This window comes from Plutella xylostella, chromosome 30 (assembly GCF_932276165.1).
Source record: "Plutella xylostella chromosome 30, ilPluXylo3.1, whole genome shotgun sequence".
Lineage (NCBI taxonomy): Eukaryota > Metazoa > Arthropoda > Insecta > Lepidoptera > Plutellidae > Plutella > Plutella xylostella.
Window position 1 is genome coordinate 2164167 of NC_064010.1, and position 14084 is coordinate 2178250.

The window sequence follows — 14084 nt, forward strand, 5'->3', positions numbered from 1 at the left end:
TTTCCGGTGTTTTAAGGTACGCTCTTGTGTGGTTATGCGATCCTGGTACTTTATAAAACATTGATGTAGAAACGGAGCTCTTTCGGAGTCTGTTGTAGCTACACGGGCTCGTTATCGACGTCGATAACCTCGATTAACATAAGCACAGCGCGATATTTATGGTGAATAGCGATATAGTGACGTTTATCTAACCACCCGTGTAGCGGCATCCGAGTAGAGGTATTTCTAGCTTCCATCTGCTCAGTGTAAGCTTCTGTGTGGTCATGTGGTGTGGTGTGGTGCGCCTGCGTGGACAATATGGACGCGGAGGGACGGACTGTGCTAAGTACTGCCGCGGCGCAAGGTGAGCTCTTGTGTGGTCATGCGATCCTGGTACTTTTGAACACACATGGTTGCTACACGGGTTCGTTCGTAATGGACGTCGATAAACTCGATTAACATAAGCATAGAGCCGTATTTATGGCTCACACCAGCCTGCTCACTAAATCCATCCCCTCACACATTACACTCATCCTTCTTCTCCGCCTATATTTACCGTATATTTTGACTTCTTCTCAGGTAACGTGGAAGTGGTTCGGCAATTACTGGACCGCGGTCTCGACGAGCACCACCGCGACAACTCGGGGTGGACGCCGCTGCATTACGCCGCTTTTGAAGGTACGGATTTATAGTGACTATGTACGGTGAGCAATAGAGATCTACATCAGACCATGAGAGAGCACCCCAGACAAGACACAAGAGAAGGCAAGAACTTTACTTTTATGATTTACTGACGGTACCACCCCGTCAGTAAATCATAAAGTGTGGCTTAAAAACCTAACCTATTTACAGATATTTCGTATATGTGTCGAAATAAAATATATTTCATCTATCTTCCACCCATAAGTCTTAGGATCAAACTGTTTGTTCTGGGGTGGCATAGATATGTCTTCGTCATATACATAGCAAACTGTACATTATTTTCAAACATTGAAGCTACTCAAGTGACTATTTTAGTTTGTCGTCAATATTCGTAAACAATGCGGGCATCTGTCATTTGTTTCATCATGATTAGAGGTGAGATTTGTAAACTGTTTGTAAAATATTTAAGGGTATGAAAAAAAAAACGCCTTTTCCCGATAATAAGAAAACAAACAGGCTTTTAAAAAAAAAGTACGCTTAATTTACTTTTAAATGTGGTCTTTTACTGTTATGACATGGCTCTAATGATTCCTCCAAACCTACCAGGGCACGTGGAAGTATGCGAAGCTCTCCTCGAAGCTGGCGCTAAGGTGGACGCAGCAGACAACGACGGCAAGGGAGCCCTGATGCTGGCGGCTCAGGAGGGACACTCGCGTCTGCTGGAGACACTGGCCGATGACTGGGCGGCGCCCGTCGACCAGAGGGCACATGACGGGAAGACTGCACTGAGGTACACATGTGTCTCAGTTAAAGATGTAGTTTTCATAGAGATCACTAGATGGCGGTGTTGTCACCTTTGTACATCGCGGTATGGTTTGATTCTTCATCCAGCGTATATACTTTGATATGTTTTGATTATCTAGGTTTGTTGTTGTATTACTATAGAAGGTATGATAAGGTAGATGCATAAGGTTTTTGACAGCGCTAACAATAAATTTGTATGTGTGTCTAATTTAGTGGTCAAACCGTGAATTTCTAATAAGGTAAGTGAATGTAGTGATAAGAAAAAAAGAAGAAGAAAGAAAAAGCGAAATATAAATCCATGCGAAGCTCTGCTAGAGTCTGTTTTTTTAACCGGATTCTAGAAAGAACTGTTGATCTAGTATCTGAGATTAAAAAGCAGCCTCTATTTGCGGGCGCTAAGGTGGACGCAGCCGACAACGACGGCAAGGGAGCCCTGATGCTGGCGGCTCAGGAGGGACACTCGCGTCTGCTGGAGACACTGGCCGATGACTGGGCGGCGCCCGTCGACCAGAGGGCACATGACGGGAAGACCGCTGTTCTGTGTATTCTTGCATGTGTAAAAAAAAAAAAAACAACTGTCACTTTTTAGGATTCAATAACAATATACAACTTGCATGTGGCTTCGCATTTTCAATATTTTTTCCCTGCTTTCCTGTGTAGGAGTAATCAAACAAAACTTAATTTCAAACATAATATATTGCACCCATCATATGGTCACAATCGATAGCCGGATATCAGCGGCCCGCCGGCCGAGTGAAAAAAGTTCACGTGAAAACATAACCTTCAACAACCAACAAAACAAGTGAAAAAACTATTTGGACTCAAGTAAAGTGCTAAATAAATGAACATTCACGTAAAAATCAACCTTATTCTGCAAGTGTGTTATGAAATAAACTGTGTTGAACTTATTCGTGTGATAAATAACACTCGGAAACATGTCGGACATTGACTCGTTACTTGGATCGTTAGAAGATACAGCCCTGTTACTAAGAAAAGCGCAAATTAACCTTAAAAAGTGTCCTAAGCAACGGTTAACTCAAGGCTACTTAGAAGCACGATATGCAATCCTGGGCGAGTACTGGAGTACCTTCAAGAGTACGCACGACAAGCTCGTAAAAGTTACACCGCGAGACAAACGAGGTGCTATGCCATACTTCGTGAACGAGGACTTTTACACCACCGAGGACTTATACCTATGTTTACAAGCAGACATAAAGGATATGTTATTGCAATTACGAGAGAAAAACAGAGATTCTGATGCGAGTACAAGTAAGGAAACCTGTACAGATGGGCAAGTGAAGTTACCTAGTATACAATTGCCGACTTTTAGTGGCAAGTATGAGGAGTGGCCGACGTACCATGATTTGTTTACAACATTGGTGCACAATAACACGTCGATCAGTCAGGTACAGAAGTTACACTACTTAAAAACAAGTGTATCTCACGAAGCTGAAGTTCTCTTACGACACATACAAGTAACTGAAAGTAATTATACACAAGCTTGGGATATTTTGAAAAACCGCTATGGCAACAAGCGTCTTATTGTTTCCTCACTACTGAAGAGACTATTCAATCAACGGAAAATTAGTGTACAATCAGCTGGTTCAATTAAAATACTACTAGATACAACCACTGAATGCATTAACAACCTGAAAAATCAGAAGGTCAGCACCGATTCCTGGGATCCAGTAATTATATTTCTGATTGTACAGAAATTGGACTCGGAGTCGCACAAAGAGTGGGAGCAATATGCGTACAAAGAAGACCCCGAAGCATTGCCATCGTGGAGCGACATGAAGAAATTCTTAGAATCAAAGTTCCGCACTCTTGAGCTTGTCACACCGTCTTCATCCGCACCTGCTACAGAGAAACGTACTGCTACAGTCATACGTGAACGAACGTACCATGTCTCGACAACTGAAAAGAAATGCATTATGTGCAAAGATAATCACACACTGTGCCACTGCAAGGAATTTACGAAGATGGATCCTGAAGCCAGAAGTACCTATGTTAAGGACAATCGACTTTGTTTCAACTGCTTAGTACCAGGACACTCATCAATGAAATGTAAGCTACCAATGTCCTGCCGCATATGCAACCGACGCCATCATTCTCTGCTACATGAGAATAGGAGCAATGAACCAGTGTCTTCATCGAGCAAATCAACAACACTGGCTTCACAACATGTAGTAGAAGAGAAAGAAGAAGACGAAGTACAAGTTAACTCAATGATGGCATCACATATCAATACTAAGCGGGGAGTAGCACTATTAGCTACAGCCATTGTGGAAGCAACTAATGAACAAGGTCTCACCATTCCACTCCGTGCGCTAATAGACCAAGGATCAGAAGCATCATTCATCAGTGAGAACGCAGCTCAACTGCTGAAACTTAAAAGACAGCCCATGAAGGGGAATGTGCTTGGAGTGGGATCAACAAAAACAAGCATAAACCAGTTGGTGCAGCTAAGAATAAGTTCACGTTTGAAAACAGAAACATGTTTATCAATACAAGCATATGTCATTAAGAAAAATATCACGGCAAAGATACCAAAGAAGAAAATTCAAATACAACAATGGCCTCATCTCGAGGGGCTTGAACTGGCTGACCCATCCTACTGCATGCCTGGAGATATAGATCTACTTCTAGGAGTAAGAGAATACGCAACAATACTCAAATCAGAATTTATAAAGGGTCCGCCAGGCACACCTAGTGCTCAGAGAACCAGCCTAGGATGGATATTATTTGGGGAAGTCAATGAGAACCCACAAGAAGACACATTTCTGGTAATGCATCACAAAATTGATATTGATGACATGCTGAAATCAATTTGGGAGATAGAAACAGACAACAAGAGATATTTAACACGAGATGAGAAACGATGTGAAGAAATTTATGAGACCACAACCACAAGAAATGAGGAAGGGAGATACATAGTCAAACTTCCATTCAAAAATGACAGTCCACAAGTATCAGAAGCAAACTCTAAACAAATAGCAACGCAGAGATTCATGCAATTAGAAAGAAAATTTAGAAGAGCATCAGACCTAAAAGAAGAGTATACAAAGGTTATTAATGATTACATTGAACAAGAGCACATGGAAAGAATACCTGAAAAAGAAAAAGATATAAAAAAATCAGTATACTTACCACACCACGCTGTCGTACGCGATGATAAGGAGACGTCTAAAACACGCGTTGTGTTCGATGCAGCCTGTAAGAATTCAAACAATGTCTCTTTAAATGACGAACTTCTGGTTGGTCCCCAGTTGCAAGAGGACTTGAGAAATCTCCTGACAAGATGGCGGATGAAACGTATCTGCTTCATGGCCGATATAAAACAAATGTATCGCCAGATATTAGTCAGCAAAGATGACGCTGACTATCAAAGACTGATCTGGAGACCAAATGAAAATAATGAATTAGAAGAATACAGGTTGCGCAGAGTTACCTTTGGTACATCTCCAGCTCCCTACTTGGCTGTGAGAACACTACATCAAGTAGCAAATGACGAAGGCAAAGAATGCAAACAGGCTACTGAGTCAATAAAAACAAACTTTTACATGGATGATTTCCTTGATGGCGCTGATTCTGTAAATGATGCTGTCAAACTTGCCCAAGAAGTCACTGAAATACTGAAAAAGGGTGGTTTTCTTCTCACAAAATGGTCGTCAAATGACATAGAATTTATGAAATCAATAGATGAAGACCAAAGATCGGTAAATGCACAAGTAAACTTGAATCTTGATGGAACAGTTAAAGCATTGGGTATTGTGTGGAATTTGAGCCAAGATACATTCCAGTACAACCTGCGTCCTTCACAACCATTGAGCATCATCACAAAACGTAGCATCCTATCTGATATTCAGAAACTTTTCGATCCGCTTGGTTGGATTGCTCCAAGCACTGTGATGGCCAAACTATTAATACAAAACTTGTGGCTTGAAAAGATTGGATGGGATGACAAAGTAAGTGACGAACTGGAAGAAAGATGGAAACAGATAAGAAATGACTTTACAAATGTGAATGAGATACAAATGAAAAGATGGCTTGGAGTAACTGAAACTAATAAAAAGAAGATACAGATGCATGGTTTCAGTGATTCTTCAATGAAAGCATATGGAGCGGTGATCTATGTAAGAATTGAAACAGAAGATAATGAAATTGAAACAAGGCTCATCGCTGCCCGAACTAGAGTAGCCCCGCTTAAAACCATATCATTGCCAAGGCTCGAGTTATGTGGTGCCCTACTCTTGTCTAAACTCATGAAGCAATTTGGACAAGCTATGAGAATCCCAACAACAGATATGTATGCTTGGACAGATTCACAAATAGTTATTGCATGGCTGAGTGGTGAACCTAATCGATGGAAGCCTTTCGTTGCCAACCGTGTCGTTGAAATCGTAGAAAATCTAAACAATAATCAATGGTATCATGTACAGTCGAAGGAAAATCCCGCTGACTTGACCTCACGAGGAATGTTGCTTTCTGAACTTAAGCAATGTGACCTGTGGTGGAAAGGGCCAAAATGGTTAACTGAAACAGAAATAGAGATGAGTAAACCAGAGATTACAAAGACAGAACTAGAGAAACGAAAAACAAAAGAAGTGTGCACGTTAACAAAGGAAGAAGACCTAGAAAGCAAGAAAGAGAAAGTATACACAAATTTGAATGTAACAACTGAGAAGAGTAATATAGAAGAAAAACCATTAACGGAACAATTTGAACAATTCGAAAATTTGAAACAGCTTATTAGATCAATATCACTATGCAGAAGATTCCTAAACTACAAGAAAGTAAAGGACACAGAATTACCATTTACAACTGAAGAATTAGAGAACACTTTACGAACATGTATTAAACTATCACAAACAGAAGAGTTTGGAGAAGAAATTGATAAATTGAAAATGAAGAAACAAGTAAAGAATACGAGTAAATTGAAATCATTAAATCCGTATTTGGACGAGCACCAGATCCTCAGGGTGGGCGGTAGATTACAGCACGCAAATATAAGCTATGAAAGCAAACACCCAATCATTCTTGGTAACAAAAATTGCCTGACAAATCTGATAGTAGCTGATGCTCATTTGAAAACACTGCATGGAGGCGTACAGCTTACAATGTCCTACCTAAGGTCCAAATATTGGATAGTAAGAGCCAAAGGATTGGTGAAATCACATATCCACAAATGCCTGACTTGTGCCAAACACAGCGCTATTGCAAAGAAGCAGATTATGGGAGAATTGCCCAAAGTGCGCGTAACACCAGCACGAGCATTCATACGAAGCGGCGTTGATTTTGCCGGGCCTTTTCATGTACTTTTCTCTAAAGGACGAGGAGCTAAGACAAACAAAGCCTACATTGCGATATTTATATGTATGGCTACCAAAGCTATTCACTTGGAGTTAGTTGGAGATATGACTTCACAATCATTTATTGGTGCCTTCAAAAGATTTGTGGCGAGGCGCGGTATATGTTCAGATTTATGGAGTGATCAGGGCAGAAATTTTGTCGGCGCCAATAAAGAGTTGCAAGAGGCATGGCAAGAAGCCAAACTAGAATTTACTGGAGAAATTGAGGATTCCTTGGCATCTGATGGTACCCAATGGCATTTTATTCCAGCATATAGCCCAAATATGGGAGGTCTATGGGAGGCCGGGGTGAAATCCATTAAGCACCACCTAAAAAGAATACTTACCACCAACCTGACCTTTGAAGAAATGACGACCGTTCTCTGCGAAATCGAAGCATGCCTTAACTCACGGCCGCTATGCCCGATTGATGAGGCCGATACTGATAATATGGACATCCTGACACCTGGTCATTTCCTCATAGGAGAAGCACCGAGAGCAATCCCTACGCCGAATTTGAATAACACGAAGATAAGTACACTGTCAAGATGGCAGCATACCCAAAAACTGGTTCAAGATTTTTGGAAGAGATGGGTTCAAGAATATCTGACTAGACTCCAACAAAGACCTAAGTGGATGAACAAACAAGATGAATTTAAGACAGGCCAGATAGTCTTGATAAAAAATGATAATTTACCCCCTGGTAAATGGGCTCTGGGACGCATTACAGACAAACACCCAGGGCCAGATGGTTATACCAGAGTGTATAGTGTCAAAAGTGGTGACAGTGTAATTAAAAGATCAGTGACAAAATTGTGCTATTTGCCTATTGACAGTGATACTAATTAATTTTGAAAATTATTTGATTTCTTTGTCATACCTAGGTTAAATTTATAATTATCTAAAGCATTATTTAAATTGAATTGTCATAAAGTTAATATTTTTAGTATAAACCAAGACTGTAACTTTTTCTATCTTGGTACCTATTTAGATTTCATTAAAGTTTGTAAAAGGACACATAGTCCTTTTGGTGGGCGGTATGTTCTGTGTATTCTTGCATGTGTAAAAAAAAAAAAAACAACTGTCACTTTTTAGGATTCAATAACAATATACAACTTGCATGTGGCTTCGCATTTTCAATATTTTTTCCCTGCTTTCCTGTGTAGGAGTAATCAAACAAAACTTAATTTCAAACATAATATATTGCACCCATCAACCGCACTCAGGTATGTGTGTTACTGAGGTCTGTTTTTTAATCTGAGATACTAAATTGACAGATTCTGAATGGTTTATTTTATTTATTTATTTATTTATTTAAACACTTTATTGTATGTATACACAAATTACAGTACAATTTTAGTATCTGATATTTAAAAACATACTTTACCAAAGAGATTAAATTAGTTTTAAAGGTGTTTGCCACGGTATTTGACCGATGCTTTAGGCATTTGACAGTGCTAAATATGAATTATCCGTGTCTAAAGTCTGTTTTTTAACCTCAGATACTAAAACGCCACTTCAGAATATACCGATTTAGTATCTAAGATAAAAAACAGCCTTTAGAAGCGGGCGCCAAGGTGGACGCAGCCGACAACGACGGCGCAGGAGCCCTGATGCTGGCGGCTCAGGAGGGACACTCGCGTCTGCTGGAGACACTGGCCGAGGACTGGGCGGCGCCCGTCGACCAGAGGGCACATGACGGGAAGACCGCACTCAGGTATGTGTGTTACTGAGGTCTGTTTTTTAATCTGAGATACTAAATTGACAGATTCTGAATGGTTTATTTTAGTATCTGATATTTAAAAACATACTTTACCAAAGAGATTAAATTAGTTTTAAAGGTGTTTGCCACGGTATTTGACCGATGCTTTAGGCATTTGACAGTGCTAAATATGAATTATCCGTGTCTAAAGTCTGTTTTTTAACCTCAGATACTAAAACGCCACTTCAGAATATACCGATTTAGTATCTAAGATAAAAAACAGCCTCTAGAAGCGGGCGCCAAGGTGGACGCAGCCGACAACGACGGCGCAGGAGCCCTGATGCTGGCGGCTCAGGAGGGACACTCGCGTCTGCTGGAGACACTGGCCGAGGACTGGGCGGCGCCCGTCGACCAGAGGGCACATGACGGGAAGACCGCACTCAGGTACCTATGTGTCTAAGTTTGCATAGATGTTTCACTAGATGGCGGTGTCGTCACCATTGTACATCGCGGTATGGTTTGATTCTTCATCCAGCGTATATTCTTTGATATGTATAGTTTATCCAGGTATTTGTATTATTGTGTATTACTGTAGCAGATATTAAACTAGTTTATAGGTGTTTGCCACGGTATTTGACCGATGTTTTAGGCATTTGACAGTGCTTAATATGAATTATCCGTGTCTAAAGTCTGTTTTTTAATCTGAGATACTAAAACACCACTTCAGAATATATCAATTTAGTATCTAAGATAAAAAACAGCCTCTAGAAGCGGGCGCCAAGGTGGACGCAGCTGACAACGACGGCGCAGAAGCCCTGATGCTGGCGGCTCAGGAGGGACACTCGCGTCTGCTGGAGACACTGGCCGATGACTGGGCGGCGCCCGTCGACCAGAGAGCACATGACGGGAAGACTGCACTCAGGTATGTGGGTTGCTGAGGTCTGTTTTTTAATTTGAGATACTAAAATGACAGATTGGATTCGGTAAGGTGACGTATCGTTCTATTGGCGTGGAATCGACAGTTGATGAACCGTTCAGAATCTGTCAATTTAGTATCTCATGTTAATTAACACACTTAATAGATTAAATTAGTTTTTAAGGTGTTTGCCACGGTATTTGACGGATGCTTTAGGCATTTGACAGCGCTAAATATGAATTATCCGTGTCTAAAGTCTGTTTTTTAATCTCAGATACTTAAAAAACTGTTTAGTATCTGTCAATTGAGTATTTGCGATTAAAAAACAGCCTCTAGAAAAAAAACACAGTTCGGAATCTGTCAATTTAGTATCTGAGATTAAAAAACAGCCTCTAGAAGCGGGTGCTAAGTTGGACGCCTCAGACAACGACGGCGCAGGAGCCCTGATGCTGGCGGCTCAGGAGGGACACTCGCGTCTGCTGGAGACACTGGCCGATGACTGGGCGGCGCCCGTCGACCAGAGAGCACATGACGGGAAGACCGCACTCAGGTATGTGTGTTGCTGAGGTCTGTTTTTTAATCATAAATACTAAATTGACCGATTCTGAATGTTTCGTTTTAGTATCTGAGATTAAAAAACAGACTTTACAAAAGTTGCATTAGGCATTTACAGCGCGAAAGATGACTTTTCCGTGTCTAAAGTCTGTTTTTTAATCTGAGATACTAAATTGACAGATTCTAAACGCTTCGTTTTAGAATCTGAGATTAAAAAACAGACTTTAGCAGAGCTTCGCATGGATTTAGCGCGTTAGTGTCTAATGTTAGTGACTGATGTTAGTGTATACTATTAGTGTCTAATGTTACTAATACGCTAAATCCATGCAAAGCTCTGCTAAAGTTTGTTTTTTAATCTTAGACACTAAAAAGACCAGTTGAGAATCTGTCAATTTAGTATCTGAGAGTAAAAAACAGCCTTTAGAAGCGGGCGCCAAGGTGGACGCAGCCGACAACGACGGCGCAGGAGCCCTGATGCTGGCGGCTCAGGAGGGACACTCGCGTCTGCTGGAGACACTGGCCGAGGACTGGGCGGCGCCCGTCGACCAGAGGGCACATGACGGGAAGACCGCACTCAGGTATGGGGGTTGCTATAAAAGAGTTTTAAAGGTGTTTACTACTGATACCTAAGGTATTCGACAGCGCGAAACATGACTTTTCCGTGTCTAAAGTCTGTTTTTTAATCTTAGATACTAAATTTACAGATTCTAAACGCTTCGTTTTAGAATCTGAGATTAAAAAACAGACTTTAGCAGAGCTTCGCATGGATTTAGCGTGTTAGTGTCTAATGTTAGTATCTAATGTTAGTGTCTAATGTTAGTGTCTAATGTTAGTGTCTAAAGTTAGTGTCTAATGTTAGTGTCTAATGTTGGTGTCTAATGTTGGTGTCTAATGTTAGTGTCTAATGTTAGTGTCTAATGTTAGTGTCTAATGTTAGTGTCTAATGTTAGTGTCTAATGTCACTAATACGCTAAATCCATGTGAAGCTCTGCTAAAGTCTGTTTTTTAATCTCAGACACTAAAAGACCACTTCAGAATCTGTCAATTTAGTATCTGAGAGTAAAACACAGACTCTAGTAGCGGGCGCTAAGGTGGACGCAGCTGACAACGACGGCAAGGGAGCCCTGATGCTGGCGGCTCAGGAGGGACACTCGCGTCTGCTGGAGACACTGGCCGATGACTGGGCGGCGCCCGTCGACCAGAGGGCACATGACTGCACTCAGTGTCGCGCTTATGAAAAATGGCTAGCTAACGGGAGAGTAGAAATGAGAAAGCCAGGGTTTAGCTTGACACAAATTTATTTTTAAGAGGTCAAGTGTGGGTTAGGCCTACACTACACGATCAGTCAGTTTTCAGTTGGTACGGATAGGGACTCCCCTGAGTCGAAGAGTATCGGCGTGGAATCCCGATAACGCGACCGGCGTGGAAGTCCTCTTCTCCAGTGCCCAGGTAGGTAGGCAGGCAGGTCACGTGGCCGTTGCGTGCGCGTGGCGTGTAGCTCGGCTGCGCGGCGTGGTCAGCAACACGAAGGCAGGGGGTTGCCGAACCAGCACGTAGAGGGCGAGCCGTAGAAGTAGGTAGAAGTTCTGTGCAGTAGGTAAACCGTACCGTGGACGTGAGCGTGGACCTTGGAGTAGTAGCGTGGACCTTGGACCCTGGAAAAGATGGAAATCCAACGCATCAGTACACCGTTATCGTCTAGGTTCCACATACCGTCATCAAGACCTACAGCAGAGTACCTAATCTAGCTTGATTGAGGCGGCAGTGGAAACCAGAACGGAATACCTAACATAAATTACTTAAAGATAATATAGAAATTATTAAGAAAGGCCAAAAGCGGTAGACTAGCTGCAGCATAATTTGGATAAAAGTATTTAATGCATCTAGGCAAGCTAGCGTAATTAAAATAAAAGAAATATAAAAGCTGATGATGATGGAATGTCTAAATGATAATGCGTAATTGCATGTCCGCCATCTTGGCTGCTATAAGTGCGCAGTTAGTAAGTAGTTACGTTAGCTATTTGCTAACTCGTAAGCGGCGTAAGCAGCGAATAAAATAAAATGGAAGCTAAGTTAGACACATTTAAATTAACAGTTTAAAACACAATAAGTAAACGTTTAAAGCACAAATAGATTCCTAAAATGAGCTAAGCAAGTCTGATCACACTTACCCGATATTGGGGAAGACACGCACAAGGCACCACTGGTAAAGTCTAGGTCATTCGATACTTTAGAGCGGGCTAGGCACCTAGAGGACTGCCGTGAGGTAGGGTCACGCGCAGTCGATGCCGTAGCCCGTGGACGAATGATCGAGAGCCAGTGGTCACCGAGTGGGGCTGCCGCGATAGGTGGGGACAAGAACAAAAGACCGCTTCGCTGTCTAGGGATGGGAACGCGTCGATAATTTGAAGAATTATCGACGCCGAAGATGAAGTTATCGATAAAGTCGATACTTTAAATTAATAAACTATGAAGGTAATTTACCAATATGTAAGTTATTTATTTTGAAGAAATAAATAACGTTACAGTACCTATGTGTCTAAGTTTGCATAGATGTTTCACTAGATGGCGCTGTCGTCGCGATTGTACATCGCGGTATGGTTTGATTCTTCATCCAGCGTATATTCTTTGATATTTATAGATTACCTAGGTTTGTTTGTGTATTACTATAGAAGGTATGATATTTAAGGTAGATGCATAAGGTAATTGACAGCGCTAACCATAAATTTGTATGTGTGTCTAATTTAGTGGTCAAACCGTGAATTTCTGATAAGGTAAGTGAATTTAGTGGTATCAAAAAAAGAATAAGAAAGAAAAAGCGAAATATAAATCCATGCAAAGCTCTGCTAGAGTCTGTTTTTTAATCTCGGATTCTAAAAAGAACTGTTGATCTAGTATCTGATATTAAAAAGCAGCCTCTAGAAGCGGGCGCTAAAGTGGATGCAGCTGACAACGACGGCGCAGGAGCCCTGTTGCTGGCGGCTCAGGAGGGACACTCGCGTCTGCTGGAGACACTGGCCGATGACTGGGCGGCGCCCGTCGACCAGAGGGCACATGACGGGAAGACCGCACTCAGGTATGTGTGTTACTATAAAAGAGATTTAATTAGTTTCATGACCACTGTCTATCTATAGCTGACATTTACTATCATACGATTTTGACACATAAAAAGTAGCATTCTGTCAAAATCGTATGAAAGTACCTCACTGTCAGCTATTTTATTTATTTTATTATTTTTACTTTTTACATTTTCGTGGAGAACCAACAGCATTTTGTTAATAACTAAATATTACTTATGAACATATAACAACTAGATGCCATTAACAGGTTCCCGCATATAACACAAAAGTAATGACTGTAAGTAGGAGCAAACAAAAAACCGTGACAATTAAATAAAAACCCAAATAGGTACCTACCACAATCACAATCAATAGATAAAGTTACTGAAACTGGCAGATAAAGTTACCACAAAAAAGTTTAAAGCAGGTATTTGACAACGCTAACAATAAAGTTTTATGGTCAAACCGGTAATTTCTAATAAGGTAAGTGAATGAAGTAATAAGAAAGCAAAAGAAGAAGGAAAAAACCGGCCAAGTGCGAGTCGGGCTCGCGCACAAAGGGTTCCGTAGCAGCAATTAAATCAACCTATCTCAAAAACTATAAGAGATACTTTGATCAAACCAAAAATCGTTGAAAGAGTTAATTAGCATGCATCACCTCAATTTTTTTTAGAATTTTATACCCCGTAGTTATAAAAATAGAGGGGGGGGGACATACTTTTTACGACTTTGAGAGCTGATATCTCAAAAACCGTTCACTTTAAGAAAAATGTTTTTTAGAAAACTTTATATCATTTTAAAAGACCTTTCCATTGATACCCCACACGGGTATGTACATCGAAAAAAAAAATTTCATCCCTCAGTTACATGTATGGGGGGCCCCACCCCCAATTTTTTTTTTTACTATTTAGTGTCATATTTTTGTAGCGGTTCATACAACACATATTCCCATCAAATTTCATCACTGTAGTACTTATAGTTTCCGAGTAAATCGGCTGTGACAGACGGACAGACGGACAGACGGACAGACGGACATGACGAAACTATAAGGGTTCCGTTTTTGCCATTTTGGCTAC

At 41.1% G+C, this 14084-nt stretch overlaps 1 protein-coding gene across 1 annotated transcript in view; it reads left to right on the forward strand.

Moving 5' to 3' along the window:
- LOC105386655 overlaps positions 1–14084 on the forward strand; it is a 70731-nt gene that overhangs the window by 35901 nt on the left and 20746 nt on the right. Inside the window, exons 27-28 of the mRNA XM_048631937.1 lie at positions 559–657; positions 1228–1411. Coding sequence (XP_048487894.1) covers positions 559–657; positions 1228–1411 — 283 coding nt within the window. The remainder of the gene's footprint in view (positions 1–558; positions 658–1227; positions 1412–14084) is intronic.